The sequence below is a fragment of the Sapajus apella genome, unplaced genomic scaffold, assembly GCF_009761245.1.
Source record: "Sapajus apella isolate SASKATOON/1434 unplaced genomic scaffold, GSC_monkey_1.0 scaffold111, whole genome shotgun sequence".
Taxonomy (NCBI): domain Eukaryota; kingdom Metazoa; phylum Chordata; class Mammalia; order Primates; family Cebidae; genus Sapajus; species Sapajus apella.
In genome coordinates this window covers 1,524,904-1,552,238 of record NW_022437051.1, presented here as the reverse complement: position 1 = coordinate 1,552,238, position 27,335 = coordinate 1,524,904, and the positions used below count along the sequence as shown (strand labels likewise).

The following is a 27,335-nucleotide window of genomic DNA, read 5'->3' as shown; positions in this document are numbered from 1 at the left end:
TGCTTTGCAAGGGCATAGACTGTAAGGAGATAACTTTCTTCTGTCTTTTGAACACTGTTGTTTTAGGATACAGGATAACATTGTTGATTCTTGAGGACCTAGGATGTTATCTCCTTGAAGGAAACCTATTCTTCGTGTCTTTCGCAGTAACCAATAATTGTGTTGATGGATTCATCTGTGCCCACAAAATGAGCTTTCAGAAAAGAAAATGCAAAATTCAGTGATACTAGATTATTATAAGCTCTTCGCATTTCCTGTCACTGACCTTTCTACCTCCCTGGGGCTGCGGGCTCCCATTCTGAGAAACACTGAGGTCTGGGAACACTGGAGGCTGAGCTGCTCAGCACAGGCCATGCATGCAGACAGCAGGGTGAGAGCCACCTTGTTAGAGCAGTATCGGTTATGATGCCCTCTGTCAGCCTCATGGGGTTGGGAGTAGGTGCCACAAGGAGCTCTAGGGGCCTCCCAGACAGAAACCCAGCTGGATTCCCCAGCAGCAAGCATGGAGAGTAATGGGTTTCCATGATAGATAACGCTGCTGATATACCTCGTCTTCCTGGATCTCGATGCTTTCTAGATCTTGTTATTTATATTTCCCTTATCTACTGTGATATACTGTGGAGCTTTATGGGTCTGGTAGGGTTGGGAACAAATAGTTCTATTGTTAGTTAATTGTGTTAAACTAATAGATGCATATGAGTTTTATGAGATTTACTAACTACTTTTTTATTCAGTTAATGGAAATCTGTTACTCCTTAATCGATTTGAGCTGCAGTTATTTTGTTAGGGTGCTATTGTTTAAATGGATGTATATTTCCCTCTGTGAGCCAGGTTCATTCAGATCTGCATTTGTGCACGTCCCATATTTTTATGTTTGATAAATGAGCAAGTGGGTATGTTGGTTGGTGGAAGGATGGGACCATGACAAAGAGGCCCAGTCCTCAGCCACCTGTGAGGAGTTGGCATGCAGGCATATAACATTTCTGTTGCATCTTTTGTTTCCACAGTGAGAGAAAAACGCAAGAGTCTCTTCATTAACCATGTAAGTGAAGCTGTCTCCCTGTGTTTTTCATAATGACTGTACAGTGTAAAGAGCTGAAATAACTGTGTCTGTAATAGATGAAAATGGCTCGTGTGCTTTGTGGATATTTGGAAGAATGTTGCAGTGTACTTAGTTTGATGTGTAATTGGACAAGCATCACCCAGTATTTGTCCACTGTCCCAAATGCTTTTCCAGAAGCCCTAGACCACTGTTGTTCATGGGATGATGTGTGTGAACAATGCTATGTCAAATACCACCCAGCAGGTCCCAGTGAAAGCCACTTCATTTCAATTTCGAATCCTTTTCTTCCTCTACGCTCACCCCCAAATCGCGTTTTCTCTTGTAGCTTAGTTCCATTTGAATAAACACATAATTGTTTTCCATGAGGCTCTCTGTCTTCACACTCTACTTTCCCATTTGTTGTTTGTGGGTCCAGTAGAGTCTGCATGTTCTTCTGATGCTCCAAGAAAGAGCATAAACTTGATAAAACACTAAATTTAAAAAAGATTTTCAAACATTTGGCTGTAGTCTTTTGGCCATGCTTAGCCATGTCTCCCTCCCCTGGTGGCCAGATGCAGGTGCCCTGTTGAGATACTTTATCCCTCTTCCTTGAGCAGAAGTGTAGCTGGGTGGCTCCAGCCTTTACCCCACATCCTATGGACTGGGGAAGTCCTAGCCACCCCTTCGTCTCCTTAGAAGTATGCCCCTTTAGGCCGGACGCAGTGGCTCATGCCTGTAATCCCAGCACTTGGGAGGCTGAGGCAGGTGGATCGCCTAAGGTCAGGAGTTCAAGACCAGACTGACCAACATGGTGAGACCCTGTCTCTACTAAAAATACAAAAATTAGCTGGGCATGGCGGCGCATGCCTGTAATCCTAGCTACTCGGGAGACTGAGGCAGGAGAATTGCTTGAACCTGGGAGAGGGAGGTTGCGGTGAGCCGAGCTGAGTTCGTGCCATCCATTGTACTCCAGCCTGGGCAACAAGAGCAAGACTGTGTCTTAAAAAAAAAAAAAAAAAAAAAAAGAAAAGAAAAGAAAGAAAGAAATATGCCCCTGTAGGAAAGAAAACTCCCCAAGAGGTATGGAATGATGAAACAGGTGTAAATTATCAAAATAAGTATGCTCTAAGTCCTCATTCTAAAAACAGAACCACACAAGGGTCTTTCTCAGGATTTTTGGACTGTCTGCATATATGTGTTTGCAGATCTTGAAATACTTGGCCCTAAAGCTGTGTATTAAAGAGACTTTAAGCCATAATATTGTATTCTCTGCCCTTTGAAAATATGGACAAAATGCATTTGGAAAGAAATTCATGAGCTGGGCCCGTGCACTCACGGGACATGGAGCTGCGCCTTAGAGACTGATGACTTCTTTGTAGTAGTGTTTATATATATGCACATATACAGTTTTCTAGGGGTCACTGATGACTTCTTTGTAGTAGTGTTTATATATATGCGTGTATACGGCTTTCTAGGGGTCACTGATGACTTCTTTGTAGTAGTGTCTGTATATATGCGCATATACGGTTTTCTAGGGGTCAGAGGGCTTATTGTTTTTAGCAGACCCTTAAAGCAGTCATTGACCTTTTTCCTCGGCTTCTTAAATTTCAAAGCATTCATGTAAAACATCTGTGAAATTGCAATCTGTGTCATGAGGAAAATGTGAAAATTGCCATACTTTTTTTTCCTTTCTGAAAGCAGCATATACCTGGATATAAAAATTCGAGTGATTGGAATGAATTCTCTAAATCCTTGCTTCCATTTCTTTGCCTGCTGGGTGCACTTGAATGCTTTCCCACTCATTACACTCATTAGCACGTCTGCCAAGGAGCTTGCAAGGGAAAGGGAAGAGCTGGGACAGCATCCAGGCCATCTTTCCTGTTCACTGCGGCTCCATGGAAGGTGCGTTGAAGAAAGAGCAGGCTAGGAGTTTGGTTGTCTGTGCTGCTCTGTTCTCATTGCGGCTGATGATAGAGGTATACTCCCACAGTTCTAATCTGCATACCTCCTTTAACACCCCCCTACCCCTCTGGGCACACACTTAACCTTGCCATTTAGTGTCCTGCACAGTCCTGGCACCTGCCACACACTTGAGTACACATGTGCTGCACCCAGCCCATGGATTAGAATGGGAGGCCATGCATTCTCACAGTACCTTCTGAAACCCAGCCCGGGCTTCAAACCTCTGTAAAATTGCATCTGCTGACACAGTGAAATAGCACAGTTGTTGAGATCTCTGCAAATGCACTGGTTCCTTTACAAAAGAAATCTGGGTGCTAAGTTTCTTATGTAACAGATGACCTTGTAACAAGCAGCATGACCCTCCACAAACTGTGAACAGACCTTGCCACAAATGAATGCCGTCAGTCCTGCCACGCTGGGAAAAGCTGTGGGAGTGTGCCAGTCCAGGCAGCTGAAATATCACTTGGTGAAATTACCTTCAGATTCAATTAGGCGAATAAAGCAGCTGCACTTTTCAGGTTTTGAAACTTGGGAGTAGTAAGTTAGAATAGTGGAGAAAGGACAAGCAATAATAATAATCAGTATCATCTGCCGAGTGATTTAACGTGTGTTTGCCAAGCTCTGCTGTAATTGGTTTAATGGACTGACTTAGTAGGTGCAATTTAGTAGTACTGTTTTACAGATGAGGAGACCAGGGCACAGAGAAGTTAGCCAGGTAGACGGTGGAGCTTGGGTCGAGTCCCAGGTGGTCTGGCTTCAGTGCCCCACTTAGCTCGAACCCTCTGTGCGCCTCAGATAATAACACCAGTTCCCACGTGACAGGTGGTTTAGCTTGCTTATCTGAAGTTAGAGATAACATTTATAATTAAATTTGTATGGGACAGTCTCTAGGGTTCACTTCTGAATATGAATCTCAACTAAAATTCACCATTTAGTCTGTTTCTGAACTCAAGAATGACAGTTACTCTTCGCCCTTACTACACCATTTCCTTTTTTTATTTGCTTTATTATGAGGGATGTTGTTTCTTTAATATTCTTTCAAATTTCTGAAAAACCCACTTAGTACATGTTGCTAAGATAACCTACAAAGAGGCTACTATTTAAGAGAAATGAATGCAGATGTGTAGGTAAGCCATCCAAGACAAGGGGGGTGTTCACCTCTACTCCCAGGACCATGATAACTGCAGGGGAAATAACCTCCTGCAGGTGGAGAACAGTAAGGTTTTTCTGGCTTCCAGCAAACACCACACATGGGCAAGTGAAAAGAGTGGACTTTGACTCAGGACATTCTCCAGGGAATGAGGCAGTAGAGAATGGAGCCCCCGGCTGGAAAATGAGAGGGGCCTTTAACTGGCCCAGAACAGCCAAGAGAGACTCAGAGGATTAAGTGAAAAGAGATGACATTTCAAGGAATTATTACGGGTTTTAAAGCTTGAAACCATTCGAAAATAAACTACTCTAGGTGTTTTGACAGCAAGTTCAATCAGGGTGAATATATTATAAAGATTAATATCCTAATCAGCACCTATGTTTTCGATGTAATTAAAGTGAACAGTTACAGGAAGTTTTTTGTTTTTGTTTGTTTGTTTTTTGTTTTTGTTTTGAGACAGAGTCTCGCTCTGTCGCCCAGGCTGGAGTGCATTAGGGCAATCTTGGCTCACTTAAACCTCCCTGTCCTGGGTTCAAGCAATTCTCCTGCCTCAGCCTCCCAAGTAGCTGGGATTACAAGCATGCACCACCACACCCAGCTAATTTTTGTATTTTTAGTAGAGATAGGGTTTCACCATGTTGGCCAGGCTGGTCTTGAACTCCTGACCTCAGGTGATCCACCCGCCTTAGCTTCCCAAAGTGCTGGGATTACAGGCATGAGCCACGGCGCCCAGCTAGGAAAATTCAATACATATGGAAGATACACGTATTTTTAAAAGGCTGTGAAAGGGCTTTATTTAAAGTTTATACTTTATATTTAAAGTTTACTGATGTTTTGACTTTGCCTTTAAAAAAAAAAGTTAACTATTTTAATGAATCTTTTAATTAAAGTGTCAAAATCTCTGATTGTAGATTGTGGGTGACATTGTAGGTGGCTGGAGTTAAGAATCACTCTGAAAAAAAAAAACATCACTCCTGAAACTCAGAGAGAATGCATGCCTTTTACCTTAGCCTAATTTTTCTATGGTATCTTCCTGCCACCTGGTGATAGCATACCAAAAATGAATGCATTGTTCTAAGAAGCTAAAAAAGGATATGAAAACAGAATGAATCAGGAGTTGAATAGCGAGCTTCCTTTGTCTTGTTTGCCATAGGTGCAGTTTGAAATGAGAAAGCCAGACTGGGGATTCTGTGTAGTCATCCTCAAAAAATCCAAAGCATTTGTCTCAACACTGAGTCTGGTGATAGTTCAGGAAATTTTGTGAGGAAGTAAAGAAACAACGGACAGTTGCTTATCAGCGAAGCAAGAGTTACATGGTTAGCGGAACTGAGAGCCACAAGAAACTTTGTTCAGGCCCTCATTCTGCCACCTGTTAATTGGGCAATCTTGGAAATATCTTGAAGTTCTCTTATCTCCTAGGATGAGTCATAATTCCAGACCTACTTGACTCAAAGGAGGTAATGATTTGCAGCCTAATTATAACACCATATTCATATATTGTATTATGATTATTGCCCATTGGAGTTTACAGGTAAATTTGATTTAGTTTTCCAGGTTCAGTATGAAAACTAATTAAAGTCTTGCTGCTATTTAGAGTATGGATATAGTTTTTTCATAATCATTAAGACCAGGATTTTCTGGGAGGAGTATATTCTGTTCGGCTCTCTTTGGGATTACTGACTTGAATAGCTTGCTCCTCTTAACGTAGTTCAGTTCCAAATTGATTTCTGCCTTTTAGCTTTGAGTGAGGTAGAAATAGGATTTCTTGTAAAATGGTGTCTATTCTGGTTATAGGCTTCATCTGTAAGTCATAAAAGTCAAGTAATGCAGTGAGCTACATCTAGGAATTGAAATTTAAAACTTTCAGAATCTCGCTTATGCCTCTGGAAAATTTGCTCTTAATAGTATGAGAGTTTATTGAGCAGCTGCTGTGTTAGCATCAATGCCATACGCTTGGAGGATGCGAAAGAAGACTCAGTTTTAATATCAGTAAAAAATTAAAAAATCCAATAAGATTGAAGAAATCCAGATTTTACTTGGAAGTTATTTCAGATTTGTAGAAAAGTAGCAGCAGTAATGGAGAGTACAGGATTTTCATGTTGCTGAAGGAACCTTAGATGCTCTGGTTCTCAGACTACCTGTTCTGCTTGACCCAGGGATGTTGAAATGGGGTAGATGTTTTGTTATTTTCTCTCTTCTTTGTTTTTTCTTCTTTTTGCAGAATGTCTAGAAATGATAATGTTGCACACATGGAAATACTGGTACTGTTGAGAAGTTTGTGTAAGCCATCAGTTCCTTGAATGTGTTGGTTATGTTTGTGGAGGATGTTCTTTTTTTCTTACCTCTGTTTCTGCTTCACCCCTTCTTCCCCCTCTTATCCTGGCACTCTTGTTATGAGGCACAAAGGAAGTAGCACTTTTAAAGTGTACTGGTCTGTTCAAATACAGGACAGCTGTCAAGTGGAATTGCTTCCCTAGTGCCTTTGTGGAAGGTCACTCTGAAAGCTCCCTTGCCTTCTTATGACACCCAAGTGAAGGGGCCTGAGCTGATGTTATGATTTGTCTTAGGAACTCACGGTGTGTTCTCCATGGAAGTAGTTGTTAGAAGCCCTGAGGTTTTGTATATAGTGTTAGGATCTCATCCCTTAACTAGCCAGCACAAGTTGTTGACCACAGCTGCCTGGTTTTCACATTGCTCAGACACTGCTGCGTGTGGGGAAGGAGCTGTTCTCCTTTTAGTCAGGCACTGACTTTTGTCCATTGCTTCCATTCCTGGGGGTAGAGGAAGCACAGCCAGTCCTGCTAGCTGGGTAGGGACTGAGGGCCTCGTCACTGTGCCATTCTATTTGTCACTTCATTGCTCTCCTAACCGCCTCAGTTTTCAACATCATCACCTTGCTCAGGGACTTCTCAAGTAGAGAGAAGAATGGAATAAAGTGAATCTGCAAGGGAGCATTCTATTTGAAGCAGGGTCCTTGTCAGAAAAGCCCTTGAAGAAGCAGATTCTATTTCCCTTAGCTTTGTGTTATAATCTGTTCTCTGACTTTATATATACCTCTGTGTTTGTGTGTGTGTGTGTGTGTGCGCGCGCGCGCGCTCATGCGCGCGTGTATGTGTGTATATATATCTGTGTATACCTATGTATGTTTTAACTTTTATTTCAAACTTACAGAATAATTGTAATAATAATATAGAAAACTATCATCTACCCTTTACTCAGATTCACCAGTTTTAAAGTGTTCTCTCACATTCTGCATATCCTTGATCACTGTCTTATTTTTTCTGAGTTGTTTGGAAGTAGATTGTCCATTCTGCCTTTTCTCCCAGTACTCCACTGTGTATTTCCTAAGACCAAGGTTATTCTCTGTGTAACCACAATATTGTCAAAATAAATAATTTAATATTGATATGTTTCTTCTAATTAACTGACCATATTCCAGCTTTGTTAAGTGGCTCCGTAATGTCTGCTGCAGCGTGTCTTTCTGTGGCATGGGTTTCAGTCTAAGCTGACACATGGCATTTAGTTGGCGTGCACCCTCGATGCCCTTTAATCTGGAGCAGATCCTCAGCCTTTCTCAGTCTTTTGGAACATTGACAGTGTTGAAGAATACAGGGCCAGTTTGTTCTGTTTGTTTGTTTTTTATAATAACAATGTAATGTTGCTCATTTTGCATTTGCCTGACTCAGTTAAACATTTACAGCCAGAGTACCATGTGGAATGTTCCCTTGCCCTTTTCAGGGCATCGAATCGGGAGGCAGGCATTGCCTGACTCTTGTTGTGGTGTTGATTTTGATCACTGGGCAAGGTGTTGTCTGGATTCCCCACTGTCTGTTTACTCACTTCCCCTTTTGCAGCTAACAAGCAGCCTATGAGCAGGCACCTTAAGACCATGTAGATATCCTGCAGCTTATCCTCACCCCCAGATTTAGCTCTGTTGATCAGGCTTCCCTGAGCAAATCTTTGTTATTTTGTTTACAAAATGGTGGATTTCCAGCCATACTTTCTACCACACTGCCTCTCCATTTGTCAGCAGGTGTTCCGCTTCAAGGCAGAGCCTTCTGTTCCTGTTCATCTGTCTGTCCATCCATCTATCCATCTTTGGTACAGACTCTTGGATTTCTGCCTTTTCAGTGATAGCTAGTTCATGACTGTGCTTAAATATTTTGATGCTCACATGGTCCTAGATTTGGGTGGTGGCAGTCGTTTAAGACTGGTTTTGTGTTCTCGTGATGTGCCCTATCCTTTTGTTTTGTTTTGAGAACTCCTTTGTTCTTTGGCCCAATGAGATATTCCAGGCTCATCTACTTCCTCTGCCTCAGTCCTGGATAGCCAGGGAGTCCTGATTCCTTTTAGTGGCAAACAGTATTAGAACCAAGATCTGGACCCCATGTGTGCTCGTTGCTGCTGGGTGTTACTGCTTTTAGGCACAGTTAGCAGGTGTAGTTAGCAAACAGACATTTCAGAAATCATGAATTCATACTGTTACTTTAAGTTGCCAATTCCAGTCTATCCCATGGGTTTTTTTTTTCTTGACCTTGGTCTTTGACTTTTTAATTTCTGATGAAGAACTTATTTTTTAAAGTAAGCTTTATTGCTAAACAATTAACATGTAAAATTCAGCTTTTTAAAATACAGTTCAGTGGTTTTTAGTATAACCACAGAGGTGTGCAACCATCATCACAGTCAATTTTAGAACACCCTCATCACCCCCAAAAGAAACCCCATGCTCATTAGCAGTCATTCCTACTCCTTCCCCTCCCTCCTAGTCTACTTTTTGTCCCCATAGATTTGTCTGTTTTAGGTATTTTACATAGATGTAATCATATAAGACATGGCCTTCTGTGAGTGGCTTCTTAGCATAATGTTCTTAAGGTTCATCCATGTTGTACCATGTATCTTGGAGCTTCATTTCTTTTTATGGCCAAATACATTCTACAGAGCAGAATTCTACCATAAAGGTGGCATTTTCCCTGTGTGTGTTCTGAGATCCATAGCTGGTTTATTTTCCTGCTTTCATAGAGAATGATTTGGTTCACCTTGTTCTTAACTCCGTGGCTGTTTGCCTTTTACTTCAGTCTTGCTGTAAAAAAAAAATTGATCCTCTGGAAAGCTGTACCGTTTCTTGGAAGGGGGGTGCAGACAGAGTCTGTCACCCAAGCTGGAGTGCAGTGGTGTGATCTCAGCTCACTGCAACCTCCTCCTCCCGGGTTCAAGCGATTATCTTGCCTCAGTCTCCCCAGTAGCTGGTACTACAGGCATGCACTACCACGCCTGGCTAATTTTTGTATTTTTAGTAGAGATGGGGTTTCACCATGTTGGCCAGGCTGGTCTCGAACTCCTGACCTCAGGTGATCCATCCGCCTCAGCCTCCCAAAGTGCTGGGATTACAGGAATGAGCGACCGTGCGTAACCTGAACCTTCTTTTTCTTTCTATGGAACATTAGTTTGTGAACACATTGAGGTAAGAGAGGAAGATTCTTTCTTAGTTTTGATTTTTGTCTGTCTCTGTGGCCCCTGGTGGTCTTGGAAAAGCGATGATGGTGATCTCCTCTCTCCCAGCGTGGCTTCCACACGTGAGGATCCACCTGCGAGCACACCTGCTGTTGCTGATCAGTACTCTGGTTTTCATTGGCTTCAGAATTCAGCACAAAGTTTCTGACTACCGCTCCACCCTATATTAGCTGTGTGAATAAGGCAAAGACACTTCTGCAAAGTAAGTGTCCTTTATGGTTTTGTGGAGACTGTGCGCTGGGAGTCCAGCAGGTGGCAGGTGTGATCGCGCAACCCAGCCTCCCCTCTGCTTCTGCGCTCCAGCAGGCCTTTCATTCATTCCTCGTCAAGGAGTGCCAGTACAAATGTCCTTTCTCTGTGGCCTGAGGAGGCTGCATACAGAAACCTGCCGCCTCTATCAAAGGTCATAGTTTGCTGTTCCGAAGATTAAAAAAAAATTGTGGAGCTTTCATGTTTAGAGATTTCATTTATATCACTTTCTTTCACAACCCTTTACTACTTCTTTTCCTCTAGTAATATTACCTCATTTTGTTTATGAGACAAGGTTTCACTCTGTCACTCGGGGTAGAGTGTAACAATCATGGCTCACTGCAGTCTTGACTTGTTGGGCTCAACAGATCCTCCCGCCTCAGCCTCCTGAATAGCTGGGATCACAGGCACACGTCACCACATGTGGCTAATTTATTTCTATTTTTTGTAGAGATGAGATCTTGCTGTGTGGCTCAGGTTGGTCTTAAACTCCTAGGCTCCATTGATTCTCCCGCTTTGGCTTCCCAAAGTGCTGGGTTTATAGGCAGGAGCTACCACGCCTGGCCCTTATATTATTTATTACTTTGTTTTTTATTCTAACCTTTCTAAGAAGAAATAAGACAGTAATTAAAAATGGGAAGTTAAATCCTAGAGACTCAAGTGTTAAGTGACTTAATGTTTATTGAGCTCATCTACGTGCTAAGCATTTTACAGGTGTTATTCCATATAGTCCTCACGGCACCACAGTGAAGGACAGGGTCTGTATCTGAATTTTATAGATGAAGACATGGAAGCTTGGGGCGGTGAAGCCTAAGGTGATAGGCTTATACATTTTAATGGATTATGAAAGGGGGTACTGTTATTGGTTATTCTAGAACCACAGGGACAAACTAGAGCTGTGCTGAGCAAGCCAGGATGTGTGATTATCCTCTGTAGGTAACTTGGCCACATTTACACAGCTCATCAGTGGTGGAGCTGCAGGGGGCACTGGGCTTTCTGACTCCACGGTGCTCCTGCCCCACCTGTCTGGAGCGTCTCATTCATGAGAACTTGGCTCCTTGTTCTTCCTGCCATGCCCCACTTCATATGTCTGCATGTGTCAGCATTTCACTGCCTAACGGCGCAGGCTCCTGCCGCCAGCTCGTGACCACACCGGCACGCCCCTTTCTGCCATAACACAACTGCTGTGTCTCCCTCACAGAGGACCCTGTGCCATCATGGAGGCAGATGACTTCCCACAGTTGGGGGCAGTGAGCACTCTAGTCCCAGGATGGAGCTGTTCTTCATTTGCTGATTCAAGTAAATTATCCAGTCTCTACCTCCAAGACACCTGCAGTATAGATCCTAGAGACGGCATAGACAAGTGAGCTGGAAATGACTATGGAGAGTTAGTGGTGCTGTGGAGGGCAAGCACGGACATAGAACACACAGAGCGGTTCCCAGGCCAGGTGGTCTGGTGGCGGGACAGCATGTAGAGGAAGCGCTGTCAGCAGAGTGCTGAAGGATGAGTGGAGTCAAGGAGGGAAAAGGCCTTTAGGGTATTGTACAAGAAGGGTTAGGAGAGAACAGCTCAAGGGAAGAGCTGCAGAACCCCAGGGAGGAAGACACGGACTTGGGAGTCAGACAAACATGGCTTTAAGCTCTGGCGTCTTACATTTGGTGTTGGAGATGCTGCTTTGTTTCTCTGATCTCCTTATCTATAAAATGGGAATTCTACCTGCATTGCAGGGCTCTAAGTGCTTGTGAGCTCTAAATGAATACATGTAAAGTAACCGAGAACACTGTGGGCTCATGCTTGATGGCCGTTAAATAAAAGTGGCCGTTGTTCATTTCATCTTTGAATTATGCCTGAGTGTGGTGCGCAGGGAAGGAGGAAGTGAACAGTGAACCTGGAGAGATGGAGAGTTGATTCATGTGCCTCTCCCCAGTGGAGAACCTTGGAACCATTTAGGCAGGGAGGTGACATGATCGGATTTGCTTTGCATTAAGGTGACAGTGGCACTTGAAGAAGAATGGTTTGAAGAGGAGCAAGATTGGAGGCAAGGTGGTTATTGCAGGGACACAGGTGAAAGTCCACGTTGTGTTCATACGCCAGATACTGGCTAGAGGCGTGCAGGGAAGAGGAGGATGTTGAAATGTAGGATCGATAGCACTTGATGCAAGGAGATCAACAGAAAGGAAAATAAGATTCAAGAATATTTTATGGATTTCTAGTTTTAAGTCATTACAGATTAGAGGAACAAATTAGTTTGGCATTTGAGGTGCCTATGAAAAACATGGAGATGGCGGGGTCGACCAGGCAGTAGTGAGCTCAGGAGAAGTTGGGGCGAGAGAGGAGGGATTTGGGACTCATCAGAGAGCGAAGGAAGTTGAATTAGTGAAAGTGGGTAAGGGTCCCCTGGGAAAGTGTTTGGACGAAAAAGAAAAGACTGTCACATCCAGTGAAATTGGGAGAAGCAGAGTTCACAAAGGGACTGAGACCGAGTAGCCAGAAAGATGGGGGAAAGCTAGGAGGAAATCCCAGAAAGAAAAAGCTTCCGTTCAAATATCATATTAGTTGGAGGACTGCAGAGGACCCATCTGCATAGTGAACTTAGAGGTTTTTGTGAATTGGGAGAAAGTGTGGAGGGCAAGCCAATTCAGAAAGATATTTTGAAGAAGCAGAGGGACTAATTAATTCTGGCCTTGAGAGAGTTAGGGCTTCTACTCCAGGTAGGGGGAAGTTAAGACAGATTTGCCTAGAAGCAGCAGCAAGAAGCTCACGTGAGGGGGTGCTGCCCGGTGACCTCTGGGCTCTGTGATTCGAACTCCCTGTGGGGAGCTCAGCATGGTGATGGGTGGAAGATTTGAGGAGGTGTCATGGGTAGGAAAAGTTGAAATAGTTGGGAGAAAAATTGGGGGTCGTTGTGGAAGGTCCAGTGAACGTCTTACCCTTCCTCTTCCTCATCTTCATCCTGTGCTTCGATCATGTGTTTGTGCGTGTACGTGTGCGTACCATGTATCTTTGTATCTGTCAGACGTCAGTGTTGGAATTATCTAAGTGGATAATCTCATTATTTGGGACACATGATAATTCTTCAGTAAAGTCTTCTTAAATATATCATTCAACAGTTTTCGTATATTAGTGGACCTTGATGTGAATCATATTTTGCACTATAAACATTTTGTGAATAGGTGGACTAAATGACCTTGCCTCAGTCTAGCTCTAAAATTCTATTGTTCTACATATTCATAATGTAATCTGTAAGGTTCACGTTATTTCAAAGATACAAATTTTATTTCTTTAGAATAATTTGTAATCGGGCTTCTCACTCATCAGGCTCCCCTTCTAATCAGTTCGTGGTTGACTCTGTAGTATCTGTCCTCTCACCGACACACTTGTTATTTTTGGGACAATCTTTCTGAGTTGTCTAGAGGGTGATGCCCATCCTTTGCAGGTAAAACATTGCGTTAGACATTTCCTTTTATGTTTTTCCAAAATGTTGTAGGCATTAGGCGTAAAAAACACCCTTATTGCTTTGTTGACCTGTTTAATGCAGTTTCTACTGAACGATTATTACAGGTGCTTCCCACATGCTCGCCCTGCTGAATGTGCTTTACAAATACTAACTCAGGCACTCCTGTGATGGCCCCATGAGGGAGGGGCTGTCATTTTCATCTCTGGTTTACAGCTGAGGAAACTGAGGCGCAGAGAGGGAGACCAGGGAACTTGCCCAGGCCATGCAGCTAGTTATGTCCAAGTCAGGTTAACTACCGGTCGTGCCCTGCTGTTTCTCCATCGCATCACTTTGCCGTGTCATTTCCTGGCAAAGACGGGAACCTAAGTGGGAGGGTCTGTGTGTGCTCAGGCACGCCCACGTACAAGCATACCAATTTTTCAGACTCATGGAGCAATACATTAACGAGACGTTTTGAGTAACACTGAGAAGTATCTGACACACACGTGCTTATTAAAACCGTCGAATTAGCATGCTCTGTTCTGTGAGGGATGCTCCCCTGCTGCTTCCAGGGGCCCGGCATCAGTCAGTTGCTGGATGGCGCCACACAGCAGGTGTTGTGTCTTTCCTCTGCCTCACCCTGAGAGGACCAGTTCACAACAAAAAACAGAGACAGTTCTAGGGTCAAGAGCGTTTCTGGTGGAAGGATTACAGTTATTTCAGCTTTTTAGATGTGGGGTTCAGATCAAGAGAAGTTCACACTCTATGAGTCTTGTAGTCCTTACAGTCAACAGATGATTTAGGGCCTAAATGGTATGTGGAGTGTTGAGATACTCTGAAACCAAAATCTTCATCACTTAATACTTGGGATTTTTATTCAGTTTCAAAGTTGTTAAATAGTTTGAAAGCTGAATTGACATTCCCCTGGGATCGAGAGCTTTGGCAGATCACCCCTTAGTTCTGAGGTGCTCAGACCTGCAGCTGGGGCAGTTTTCAGGCCAGGGCAGGGTCCCTTTGTGTAGCTGGCTTGGAGTTAACCCTCTGAGCCTTAGGGATGGTGCACACACAGGGGTGTCGGGCACATACGTTCACAAAGGTCACTTCCTAGATTATGAGGGGACATTGTCTATATCCTCACCCATGTGCATCAGTCTTCTTTTTCTGACTTCATGGCTTACATTTTCTCAGGGAAACCATTTATTCTTTCCAAGTCCCATGACATTTTAATCTGGAAGGAGTTTGCATCAGAGGAAACAGCTGAGACCCCACAAGAAACAAAAATGAAATATTACTGTCTTTTTCCTTCACTGTTGGGATTTCTAAAGTTATCCCATAGCTCTAAAAATTAACACTGGAAAAAATTTGATTAATTCCTGGCTTTTAATGTTAAATATAAGATCTATTTTCAACTTAGATTTTTGTTTGTAGATTTTACATCTGTAGGGAAAATTTCCTAAGCATTATTGGTTTACAACCTATAGTAATAGCTTTTATCAGGGTCTGAGGCTTCAGTATGTCTTTTATGACTCACATGTGATTGCTACAAGAGCTTAAAAAGGGGAAGAGAATTATTTTTAATGCCTGGATTGTCTTAATGGAATGTTTTGATTCATTTGATAGATGTTAAATGCCATGTGAAAACTGACATTTGACTTGAGACTTAAATTTCACAAGCATTTTCTATGTCCTGTCCCCACACAGGCACTTAAGAGTGTGAGCCTAAGGAGAGAACTCTGGGGAAAGGCCTTACCTACTGGATTTCCTGGTTGTGGTTCTTTCCTTCTGACCCCTTGTGCTGCTGTTGATGTGAGATCAGGGCTCCGAGGTCAGGATGCTTCAGCAGTACAGTGTCCCCTAGCTGTGATGATAGAAATTGGATCCCCAAAGAAGTAACTAGTGTCATTTCTTATCTAGGTTTGAGAAGAGATTCTGTTTATAACATTGTTTACATGTTTCTCAGGCTGCTTCACATTTTCCTTACCTTGTTACTGAGGAAACCTTATTAAATGGGAAATACATTTTCAGATATTGAACAGGGCATTTGGTCTCTAACCTTGAGGCTTCCTTTACTAAATTCGTGACCTGTGTATACCCAGGGTGTGTTGCAGACAGGCAGGTCAAGCAGATGATTTTGTGATTCCCAAGGGATTGGTTTTTTTTGTTGCTGAAAAATGACACTTAGATATTTTCAGCATAGCATCAGGTAAGTGGAAACTTGCTTGCATAATTTAATTTTTTTTCTAGTTTGCTTTTGATCAGGAGCTATCCAGATTGATGTGTACTAATCATATTGTCCTACTGTTTCCAGAAGTCCATTTAGTGTTCAACTAGCTGTCATCAGTGTATAATATAAATTGTTTACTTTGCCAGTACCTTCTAGAAGTAATTCTATTCTAATGTTCTCCAAAGAGCTCAAAACTTATACAGTTATGAAAGAACCAGTCATAAGACCACACCAGCAACTACTTAAAGGTCATTCATTGGTTGTATTTTCAAAAGTGTCAGATAATCTTCCCCTTTAAAAGTTATTTTGTCCTTAACAAGGGAATAAGTTGTTTTTTTAATAACTTTACCTGCTGAAATTCAAGCAGATGAACCAGGAGATTCTAAATTAACATTGGCTGCATTTTCTATGGCCCCTAAATCAATTGCATTTCAAGAGTAAGGAAAATGGGTACAGTGGACACTTATCTTGATCTTAGCGCATAAAACCAGGCCACCACCTAAATTTCAGGCTTTTGTTAGTGTAGTGAGCCAGTAGATCCCATGTTTCATGCAAGCCGTGGGGCAGGTGATTTTTGTGGACTCTGAAACATACTTTTTGATGCTTGATTGCAAGAGTTTGCTGTAATTCTGTTGCAGAAAGTTAGGAACTAGGTGTGTCATGGTGACTTTTGTATATGGAAGAGCGAGGAAGTTCATTTTATGAATAAAGTTTTTGTATTGTTCTTGGTGGTAATGTTGACATTTCTTGCTAAGACGTTTTTCCTCTGTGGTCTTATCTCAAGTTAAGGGGGTGATGTTTCCTGGAAGAATTCTGAACCCTGTGTAATTGTCGTAATCTTGTTGCTGTTGTCTTCTAGCATCCTCCAGGACAAATAGCAAGGAAATACAGCTCCTGCTCTACCATTTTCCTAGATGATAGCACAGTCAGTCAACCAAACCTCAAGTATACAATTAAATGGTGGGTATTTGGATTTATTTATTTATTTTTACTTAATTCAATACTTTTTCTGTTCTTTAACCTGACGGCTAAGCTGGTTGGTTGTGGGGTCTGGAAGTAGTAAGATTGGATGAGTAAGGGTGGGGTAGCACTGATAATTCAGGAAATCTTTTTTAAAAGTGATTTTGGTAGTTAAATATGGGATATTCCAATTATTTTTACATATTACTATTTACATTAAAAGACCAGAATTTTAAAGTATTTTAAATGTAGATTACTTAAAATGCATTTTGGATTTTTGTTTATACTTTCTATGCTTGTACTTTTTATTGAAGCAATCCTGGCATAACTCTGCGAACTTTTTACCTTCTGAATAAAACGAGACTCCTGTGTTCCTAGTTGAAGACCCGGGGCTCCAGATCTTGATTGATTGAATCTGGCTGAGGTGTACTGTGGGTATCTGGAGTTTTAACAGATCCTGACTGATTGAATCTGGCTGAGGTATACTGTGGGTATCTGGAGTTTTAACAGATCCTGACTGATTGAATCTGGCTGAGGGGTACTGTGGGTATCTGGAGTTTTAACAGATTCTGACTGATTGAATCGGGCTGAGGTGTACTGTGGGTATCTGGAGTTTTAACAGATGTTGATTGATTGAATCCGGCTGAGATGTACTGTGGGTATCTGGAGTTTTAACAGATGTTGATTGATTGAATTGGGCTGAGGTATACTGTGGGTATCTGGATTTTTAATCCATCTTGATTGATTGAATCTGGCTGAGGTGTACTGTGGGTATCTGGAGTTTTAACAGATCATGATTGATTGAATCTGGCTGAGGGGTACTGTGGGTATCTGGAGTTTTAACAGATCCTGACTGATTGAATCTGGCTGAGGGGTACTGTGGGTATCTGGAGTTTTAACAGATCCTGACTGATTGAATCTGGCTGAGGTGTACTGTGGGTATCTGGAGTTTTAACAGATGTTGATTGATTGAATCCGGCTTAGATATACTGTGGGTATCCGGAGTTTTAACAGATGTTGATTGATTGAATACGGCCAAGGTGTACTGTGGGTATCTGGAGTTTTAACAGATCTTGATTGATTGAATCTGGCTGAGGTATACTCTGGGTATCTGGATTTTTAAACCTCCCCAGGAGAGTCTCACAGGCGGTCAAGGGTTGAGGACCCCAGATGGAAGTGGACAGCTGCCCTCCCCCCTCACCAGTGTCCCCCTGCCACTTTCAAATGAACTGTGGGTTAGAATGTAGTAAACAGAGAAGCTGAAGAGCAGCTTGCAACTTCAATGTAGATACTGGGCTTCCCCGACACAAAGACATGGTCTCTGCACTGCACACATTTGAAACTCTTTCAGTCTGTAATTTGGTTGCTTCTAAAAGTATCTTCCTTTTCTTTTCTTTTTTTTTAAGACAAGATCTTTGTCTCCAGGCTAGAGTGCAGTGGCGTGATCACAGCTCACTGTAACCTCCACCTCCCAGGCTCAATAGATCCTCCTGCCCTAGCCTCCTGAGTAGCTGGGCGTACAGGCACACACTACCACGCCCAGCCAATTTTTGTATTATTTTTTTTGTAGAAATGGGGTTTCCCCATGTTACCCAGGCTGGTTTTGAATTCCTGGGCTCAAGCAATCCACCCACCTTGGCCTCCAAAAGTGCTGAGATTACAGGCATGAGCCACTGTGCTCAACCAAAAGTATCCTCTTTTTAAAATGTGCACCAGGAGCTGGGCAGGGTGGGTCCCAAGTGAAGTAGTGCCATCAGACTCCTTCCCTGGAAACATCAGCATCTCACACTTGGTATAGCTAAAGAGTCAAACACATTTAGAGACATTAGCGGGTCCAGTTGAGTTCTGCTGCCAGTGGCGTTGACAATAGGAAAGGAAAGGGATACTCAGAAGGAAGAAGAATGAAAAAGATAAGGAGTTGTGAAATCCATGTGCCGTCCCATTCTAAAAATTTTCCGAAATCTTGCCCAAAGGAGGCTCCTGTTTTCTCCTTTGCTTTCTCTGCCTCCCATTAATCCAGGTCCTCTTGCTCCCTACTGCAGACATTAGAACTGATAACAGAATCATTCATATTGTAGTTCAGCTTCATTGTGGGCATAACTGAGCATTTGTGGGCCAGAGTTACTCCCTGAAATCCAGTTACAAGGTTGTAACTGTGAGAGAATGCCCTAGGTTCTAAACAGCGATTTACAAGCTGATTTTTGGAAGACAATCCGCTTGTAAATTGGAGATTGCCAGAAATAAACATGTTTGTAGATGCTAGTTGGGGATGGGGTAGAGGGTTGAGTGCTAATCTAACAGTGACGGAAAAGCTATTAAAAGGCTGGGTACTCATTCAGTACTCCCTCTTTCTGTAGACATCATTTTGTATTTTGAGAACTTGATTTTCCCATTTTTCCCCTAAATGCCAACAGCTGTGGTATGAATTTAGAGTTTGTCAGCCATACTTTGTGCCTCTGCAGCCAACCCCTCCCCACAAAATCCTCCAACAAGTAAAAGATGATGATCAAAGGAAAGAGCGAAGGGTGGTGGGGAGCCTCTGTGCACCGGGGCATACCATCAGGGGCCTTGTCCTCCAGGACTAGGGAACAGCTGATGCCCCTCACAGCCTTGTCTGTGGCTCAGCCCCTCTCTGCTACTAGAACCCAACCCCTCTTGCTCTTTGAAGGTTTTAGGATTGTCATATACGTTGCTAATTTAGCTCTAGGTGAGAAGTGAGACAAATGCAGTGCCCAAAATCACAAATCCATTTTGTTTTCTTGTGCATTTACTTCTTCCCCAGCTATGTGGCAAAAGCCGCTGAGGAAACCCTTTTGTCCAAATGTTCTGTTCTCTGGTAAGGCTCCAGCCCTTCCTTGGCGAAACCATACCATTTTCTGAGGATGTGGCAGAGCTGACCAAGCCTCTGAAGCTGGGCACTTGGAGTGTAGGGTCCCCCAGGTCCCCTGAGTTCTTTCTGTGTCCTAACCAAAAATCAGAGTGCCTTGACCGCTCTCTGGCCTGGTAAACTTGGGTTTGGTACGGGTGGTAAGAGCCAGTTAACTGTGGCTCACCAGGGTTAATTGATCTGGTTAGCCACTCTGGGCAGAAACTAAAGGAGGCCTTAGGTACTTGTCGGTAGGATTATAGGCTAGACACCAGTGGGTGGTTCTTTCTGGAGGTGAGGCAGAAAGGCTTAGCAGTGTCACAGCACTCCCCTCAGACTGTTCCCTGAGAGACGGAGTCATCCTGGCCCTGTGAAGGGGACACACCTGGGGTCCTTCACCTGGGAAGCTTAGAAACAAGGCACAGGCTTTGTTGCACAGATCGCCAGCGTGGTTGGATGTCTGTCCCATCCCCCTCCTTTCCAGGGGCTGGATGGCACCCTCTTCCTTGCCAACGTGGGTGGTAAGCCCCTCAAGGCTGCTCCACCTGTATGGAAGGACACTGCTTCCCACCTTCGGTCCCTTGGACGGGGCTTCGTAGATGAAATAGGGGAAGTAGAAACAATGACTGGCACAGCTTAGGTGAGAAGTACGCAAAGACAGAGGAACCTGCGAAGAGACCAGAAAGAAGGGGAGAGCCAACAAAACGGGTGTCAAAAGTCAGATTTGACAAGATCTTCTAAGGACAGATCTAAAAACAAAATAGCCCAATACAGTTCTCCTTGGACTTTAAAAAGCCCTAAAGCCATAGCAGCAGTTCACCACTAGGGTTAAACCTAAACCCTGGGCACTGCCTCTAGGAAAAAACCCAAGGACAGAAGGTGGTATCGCATCGCAACCTCTACTCTGACAAGAAGGCAAAGCTCTCTTCAGTGTGGTGCCATTCACTGGTTCCCTCAAAACAGAGTTTTGACTCTGGTCCCCCCAGGGCTGAGTGTTCTCCATTGCTTGCTGATCCTCATGGTTTCTGGGCCCCTGACTTACCCATACGGATCCAGAGACCCATCCGCCCCACTCTGTGAGATGAGCATGCCTCCTGTTACAAAGTAGACATTCTCCACTCACCCCACTGTGGGTCTACAACTTGCCAATCCCAAAACACATTGTGGGGAGAGACACTCTTCTGGGAGCTGCCTTTAGACTAACCCAGACAAATTCCATCTCTGGGCAAGGGCAATAAGAGCCCTTGAGGGGGTCAAATGAGAGCCAGTATATGACCCCACCCAAGACAGATTCTATAGATTCACATCTCCCAGGAAGACTCAGAAAGATAACAGTGGCTAAAAAGAGGGTGAGGATCATGCATCCTACATAGAACCCATACAGCAGCTCTGTGTGGCCGATACAAAACGTTAACGGCACCTGAAGGATGATGGTTTATTACCAAAACCTAAGGTGTCTCTTGGATGCTGTGGTCCCAAATGTTAGTCCCAAAAGATTGGTTGTGTAGGAACACGATAGACTGTCCTATGACAAAACTTTCCTGAACATACCCTTAGACCCGGAGTCCCAAGACATGTTTGCCTTCACTGGAGAGGCCCCCAGTGGACCCCTCAGGTGCTCTTCCAGGAGTGCTCACAGAGCCCCACTGCCGTGCTGGCATGATGGCCAGAGACCTGGCTGTTTGGGTGAATGCCTCGCATATCACCTAAAACATTGTATAGATAATATGTCACTGACTTACACAGGTCTTAGACGTTTTAAAAAGGCTACCCCAAACGTTCTAAAATACCTACAACTCCCAGAGGATGGGTTGTCAACCAACAGAGAGTCCAGGAACCAGGGCACACCATAAAAGTCCTGAATATATTCTAGGGTAAGGCTGGTTTTTCCAACAGCCGTATTTGACAAAAGACACAGCTGTGAACACTTAAAATGTCGTGGACCTTTGTAGAACCGCTAAGATACGAAAGGACCTTCATTTCCACTTGCCTCACTGTCTCATGCCATCGTGCTGCCTAATTAAAAGGGAGCATACTGGGACAGAGATCCATTTCTGGGGAGATTCCAGCCTCAGGTTGGACAAGAGTGCCTGTATGTAGTGTGAAGCTGCAAACTTGGGCCTGATTCGGTTGTCAGCTGACGGCCTCTTTCCATCCCAGCAGTCACCTCCTTCAAGACGACTGCTGAGCTAGTCCACGGAGCTGTACCGTGCCTGAACCCTCGGCCTGGTAGTCTCCCTTCCTGGGATAGAACCTTGAGTGGAAATTGGCTTGCAGAGTGGCTCTGCTTTTCCTGGAGGTCTTAGGCCATGATAATATCCAGTCTTGCCTTTGGCTTGGGAGATAGTGACCTTGGGACCCTGAAGATTTTCACCCAGTCTGTAGAAGTTAGAGGACCTCTTACTAGGGGAATAACAATAGTAGGGACTTTTCTTTTAAAAGTTAATATTGTGAGATCATGCTTTTATGTATTTTGTTTTATTTGATCGTAATTACAACTCCACGATGTGGGTCGTATTGTTCTAATTTTATAAATGAGGAAACAAAAACCCTGAGAGGTGAATTAGCAGTAATAAAGAGGAAGGAGCCAGGTTCAGAACCCAGGTCGATGTGACTTCAGTCTAGTGGTACTCGGGCTGCTTTATGCTCCCTTACAGGGGAAGCAGGAATGTCTTTCTCAAAGACATTATAGCAATCATGGCACTAACCCCAATCACGTGAAACATTCCATTGAAATGCGACGTTAGAAGAGCGGTCATCACTGCATGACTAGTAAATGAATGAAACTAATTCCTCCCTTTCCCGGAGGCGATATGGCCAAACGGAAGGGCACACAGCCTTACACAAGCAGGAATCCTGGCGGCTACCGCCTGAACCCAAGCTTTCCCATTTATAAAATAGAATCAATAACATCTGCAATTTTTTTTTTCTTACAGGATTGTTAACATATGTGAAAACACTTTGAAAACCTTATTACTTTTTATAAATTCTGAAGTTCTTTTACCCCAGATATAATTTCTTACATGCTTTTCAAGATGTTAAGAGAAAAAGGATGTATTAGCACTTACTTGCTCATGAGTACTTTCAACACTAGGCTGAAGTCATTTGAATGAATATTTCTGGAAAGAGAGAGGTTTGGAAGAATATAAGAGAGTGAGATTAGCGACTGTCACAGGGAAGCATCTGAGTGCTTTGGAATCCAAGGTGCATGCCCCTGTCCCTAAGCTGGCGCGGCTGAGTAAGCAGAAGTGTTTGGGCTGAGTGAGTACCCTGAGAGTATCAGAACACAGTCTGCTGCAGCCAGTGAGCTATGTTCTTAGAAGGTTAAAAAATAATTTTTGGCCTCAATAAATTTTAATGTAAACAAAACATAGTGGAAGGATCTAGACAGTTTTTGAAAGAGAAAATTTTTACAAATTGGTCAGAACATGAGTAACCCTGCCAACTTGGTAGGAGATTAAAGAAACTCAAATTGAAAAAGGCACACTTTTTTTTTTTTGTCCAGTTGGAGAACACTTGGTCAAAATATTCAGGTCAGTGTCATTGAGTGTGAATTGATACAGACACTGGGAGTACGCTGTGTAGACTTTCTGCAAAGGTGTTTGGCAGTATGTATTGAGAGCCTTGCCATGGTTACTGACTTTAGGTCAAGTAATTCCAAATTATAAGATGTATCCTTATGGAAATAATATAGTTGTAGATTGCACTAATATTGGGATGTTCATTATGGTGTTAATTATAATTGCAAAATGTTAGAAACAACCTAAACATTCAGTAGTAGGAGAAAAGTAAATTATTTGACAACCATATGAAGGAATGTAATCAGCCATTTAAAATCATGTTTTTAATGATAAAAAATGTTAGCATGATTGGGGTAAAAGTAGGATACAGACCTGTCTGCTTATACACGTAATTTATAGAAAGCTATATATCTTAAGCTAATAGTTACATTTGGGCAGAAGATTTTTCTTTATACTTTGTAAATATATTCTTCAAAATTTCTGCAATGAATATATTTTCTAGTCAGAAAAAAATTATTATAGAAAAGAAAAAGTTCAGGGAAAGGGAATGTAATTGTTCATTAAATTAAGAACTTTTAAAATATAAAATAAAATTTTAAGATAGTGCTACAAATAAAACTTAGAGTATCATTTTAGCAAGTGAATGAATAACTTGGGCAGATTGCCAAGAGGTTATTAAGAGAAAAAATAGCAAACTTCTGGTACTTATAAAGAAACCACAAATTTTCTAAACTAGTAGATAATTAGTTGGAGATTTCTAAAGATGTTTTCTTTGTACTACCTATTTTTTTACATAGTGCTTTTTTTTTTTTTCTTTAAGGAGTAAAGAAAGCTGAAAATTTCTGAATAGAAAGAGCAAGTTTGTTTCTAAATATTACTTGAAGTTCTTTGTTTCTAGAAGAGATTTAATAATTCCTGGGTATTGGTACCAGATTGATTTACTCAGAAGAGGACATTTTCCTGATCAGTATTGTGAATATGGGACTGTTTAGAAGGATTGTTAGGCTTTTACTTCTGTTTAAATATTTATGTTGAGACTGTGGCCAGGCAACGTGTGAGGTCTCGAGTATGCTCATGGACACTGAACCTTTGCATTTTATTTTACAGTGTCGCTCTTGCAATATATTATCACATCAAAAACAGGTATGTGGATGGTTGTGTACTAAATACATCATACGTTGTCTTCTGTTATGTTGCTCTTATTTTTCTCCTATTCTCATTGCCTCAACCTTTGAATTATATGTTCTTAACTCATATTTTCATAGAATTTCTGAAGGTAGAATAATTTACCAAAACTTCCCAGGTAAGTGCTGAACTGCTTTTGAATCAGAGGAAACCAAATGATCGTGGTTGAAACCAGCAAAAAGACAAAGCTTCTCAATGGTGTTGGCTTCCTTCTTTATTTTCTGTAAAATTTGTTTAAACATTCTGTCTTTTGTAAACTGTCATTTTAAAAGTTTACTGGGTGCAGCTTTAAGATGAAAAGCATTTAATTTATAGTTTGAATTCAGCAGAGGCAATTTTGTTATAAATTTAGGCATAAACTATTTTAATGTAGAAGCCCTCTCTGATGTAAGTGTATCTGGCAATAATTGGTTAATTTTAAAAGTCAGTTAAAACTGAATAAAAAAAAAACTACCTTATACATTTTATTTCAATGTAAAACATGTAAGAATACATTCATTTGCCAATTTTAAAAAATGCAGCTTCAAGACATTTGCTTCAAGCACAGGACATTGGTTGGAGAACCGAAACGTATTTCATAAGCCACAGCTACAATGAATTCATCCTTTCCAAGTTGGTTTTTTTTCTCAGTGGTGAGAAAGCTTGAGGACATTTGCATAACAGATGAGTGTAAAATCTTTCCAGTTTTGACCACACCTAATCTACAGCAAATTTATTTTTAGTGATTTTATTAAATCTTTCCAAAGCACCCTCCTTAGTTTTCAGGAGGACAGAGCCACGCTCATGGTAGTCGTATTTCATGCATAATGTGACATTCATGTATGTTCTATGAGTCTCCTAAGCACAGCTGGTGTGAGCTAGTTTGAGAACAAGCAGAGCCGCCACATGGTAAGTGCGAGCTCAGCCGCTGGGAGCCCCACACCGGTGTGTGTTTACAAGGCGTAGTTAGTGCAGGGGAGGCTGGATGACAGCCCCTAATGGACAGTATTGGAGAAAACATGAATAACCAGAAGCAGACACCTAGAAAGGGATTCTCTGTGATCACCTGTTTCCATACTGTAATTGTGATTCATGGTTCTTTATGGTGCTTGAGAATTTTGGGTTTAAGAAATTACAAAACAGTACAACTTTGGAACTCTAAATCTTGAATTAGAATAGCATATCAGTGAAAATGGAGATTTTGTCTTGTTGCCTATTTCTATACTAGTTTAACCTTTTAAATCCGTAAGGCTTAAGAAAACAGCATAATCACATTGATGAAACTCAGTGTGCTTTCAAGACAATTTTGCGTTAGAATCTCTAAGATATTTCTCAGTACTTAGACTGTGATGGATCCTGAAGTGAATGCAGCCAGAGTCATAATAGCAAGAGTCAGCTCTGTGAAGTGCCTACTCTGACTGTTCTGGTCAGTTCTTTACATGCTTTAATAACAACTCCTTGAGGTGATGCTGGTATCTTCATTTTACAGATAAAGAAATTGAGGCACAGAGAGATTAGTTTGACTAAGATGATACAACTAGTAAACTGGGGAATTGGGAAATGAATGCAGTCTACCACCCAGATGTTTAATCATAGTGCTCTCCTTGATTAATGGTGATTAATTGTGCCAAAAGTAAGTGAGTGGAAGAAGAGAAAGTCCAGTGAAAAACTGAGCATTTGTAAACAAGCATGATTAATGTATAGATTGCCACCTGCAGGTCTCTAGGTATGAGGAGGCATGCCCATCTGCACACCTTCTCCTCCCTGAGTCATGCAAGTTGGCTTTTGGCGCTGATGATAGACCTGTTAGCTTGATAGAGGTGGTGTGGTGCTGTTCAGCTGGGACACACAGCTTTTAGTGGAAGTAAGGAAACAGCCTACTTCACAGAGGATTCTCCAGAATCCCCTTTCCAGAGTCTTCTTAGCTTGAGCTCTTAATCCTCATTTATATTTTTAGCCTCTGTTCTCATTTTTAAAGTTACTTCAGGTGAGTGTTTCTCTAGAGTGGGGCTCTCTAATTTTCTTCAGGAAAATTGGATGGGGCTCAACTACCAAGGAATGGCCAGGCTCTATCTCTAATGCAGCATTTTCAGTGCTTCACAGAGATTCAAGATTTGGTTCATTTGAAAACTCAGTAACTAAGGTGAAGGAATCCACTGATTCTTTGTAGCCAGGTTCGGTATCAGAGTGTAACCATGCACACCCAGAAGCTGCTTTCTGCTCACAGACTCCCTGCTGGGTTGAACCTTTCTTTCGCTTGAGTTTATCTGTGTGTCTGCTGCCTGTGATCATGCAGGCAAGCATAAGTGAGCACAGATGTAAATGCTCAGAGCTTTAAAAATAATGGCTGTTGTGCAGATATAGGAATGAAAATTGAGCTGTTAAGCTTTTTCTTTCTCTTTTTACACAGATGGTAAATTTGTAAAGCAGAAATTGTAATGTTCGCCATGATGAGTGTGTATTAGGGACAGGTCTGTAGCCTTCTGAAGTTCTGAAGCCTGACACGGAAGCACAGACTATCGAAATTACATGCAGTTAGCCAAAAGCTATGGCTTCCAAGTTTGGTTGTTTAAAGAAAAATTTTTAGGCAAAACTCAAATTTCATAACACAGTTGAAAGTAGAATTGTCACTGATGAGGTATGGAGGGTCCCCGTGGAGCCCAGCGGCCCACGGCACTGTTCACAGTGAAAACTACCTCGTTAAGTGGTTCTGTGCATGTACCTGCCTGGTAATAGCTAACTATTCACTTACAGGTTATCGGCTAAAGACTTTTTACCTGTCATCGCTTGTTTTTCAGTATAAAATTGTGAAACTTAATGAAGTACTGACGTTGCATGTTGTGAATAATCAGACTGATCTCTAGGATATATCGAGTATTCATTCTTACCCTGGCACTTCTTTTCTATCAGCCACAGTATAGTGATGGTTTAAGCAGATCCATCAACTTTTGCTTGGAAATAAGATGTCAAATTTAAGTCATTTGCTTAGATTCGGTTCATTTGAAAACTCAGAAAATTAAAATTAAATTTTTACTTAATTTAGCTAAGTGTGGTTTAGAATCTTAATTTCCTAGGGCTATTCAAACAAAAGTGATTAAATATTGTACCCAAGAAAAACAGATCATTATTCATGAATAACCATTTAGCACTGACTTGTGTTTCTTGAAATAGTAGAATTGGCTAGGTGCTGTGGCTCACGCCTATAATCCCAGCACTTTGGGAGGCCAAAGCGGGTTGATCCCTTGAGGT

At 42.2% G+C, this 27,335-nt stretch overlaps 1 protein-coding gene and 1 long non-coding RNA gene across 8 annotated transcripts in view; both read left to right on the top strand.

Moving 5' to 3' along the window:
- CCNY (cyclin Y) overlaps positions 1 to 27,335 on the top strand; it is a 266,513-nt gene that overhangs the window by 205,990 nt on the left and 33,188 nt on the right. For 6 of the 7 annotated variants that reach the window (XM_032259779.1, XM_032259778.1, XM_032259782.1 and 3 more), the window contains 3 exons: positions 1,008 to 1,042; positions 16,435 to 16,535; positions 24,030 to 24,065. In XM_032259779.1, coding sequence (XP_032115670.1) covers positions 1,008 to 1,042; positions 16,435 to 16,535; positions 24,030 to 24,065 — 172 coding nt within the window. The remainder of the gene's footprint in view (positions 1 to 1,007; positions 1,043 to 16,434; positions 16,536 to 24,029; positions 24,066 to 27,335) is intronic. The other variant, XM_032259783.1, reaches the window with a different exon arrangement.
- On the top strand, positions 16,542 to 17,779 carry LOC116537543. The gene is made up of 2 exons (XR_004263179.1): positions 16,542 to 17,239; positions 17,632 to 17,779. It is a non-coding gene; the product is annotated as an uncharacterized LOC116537543 (long non-coding RNA).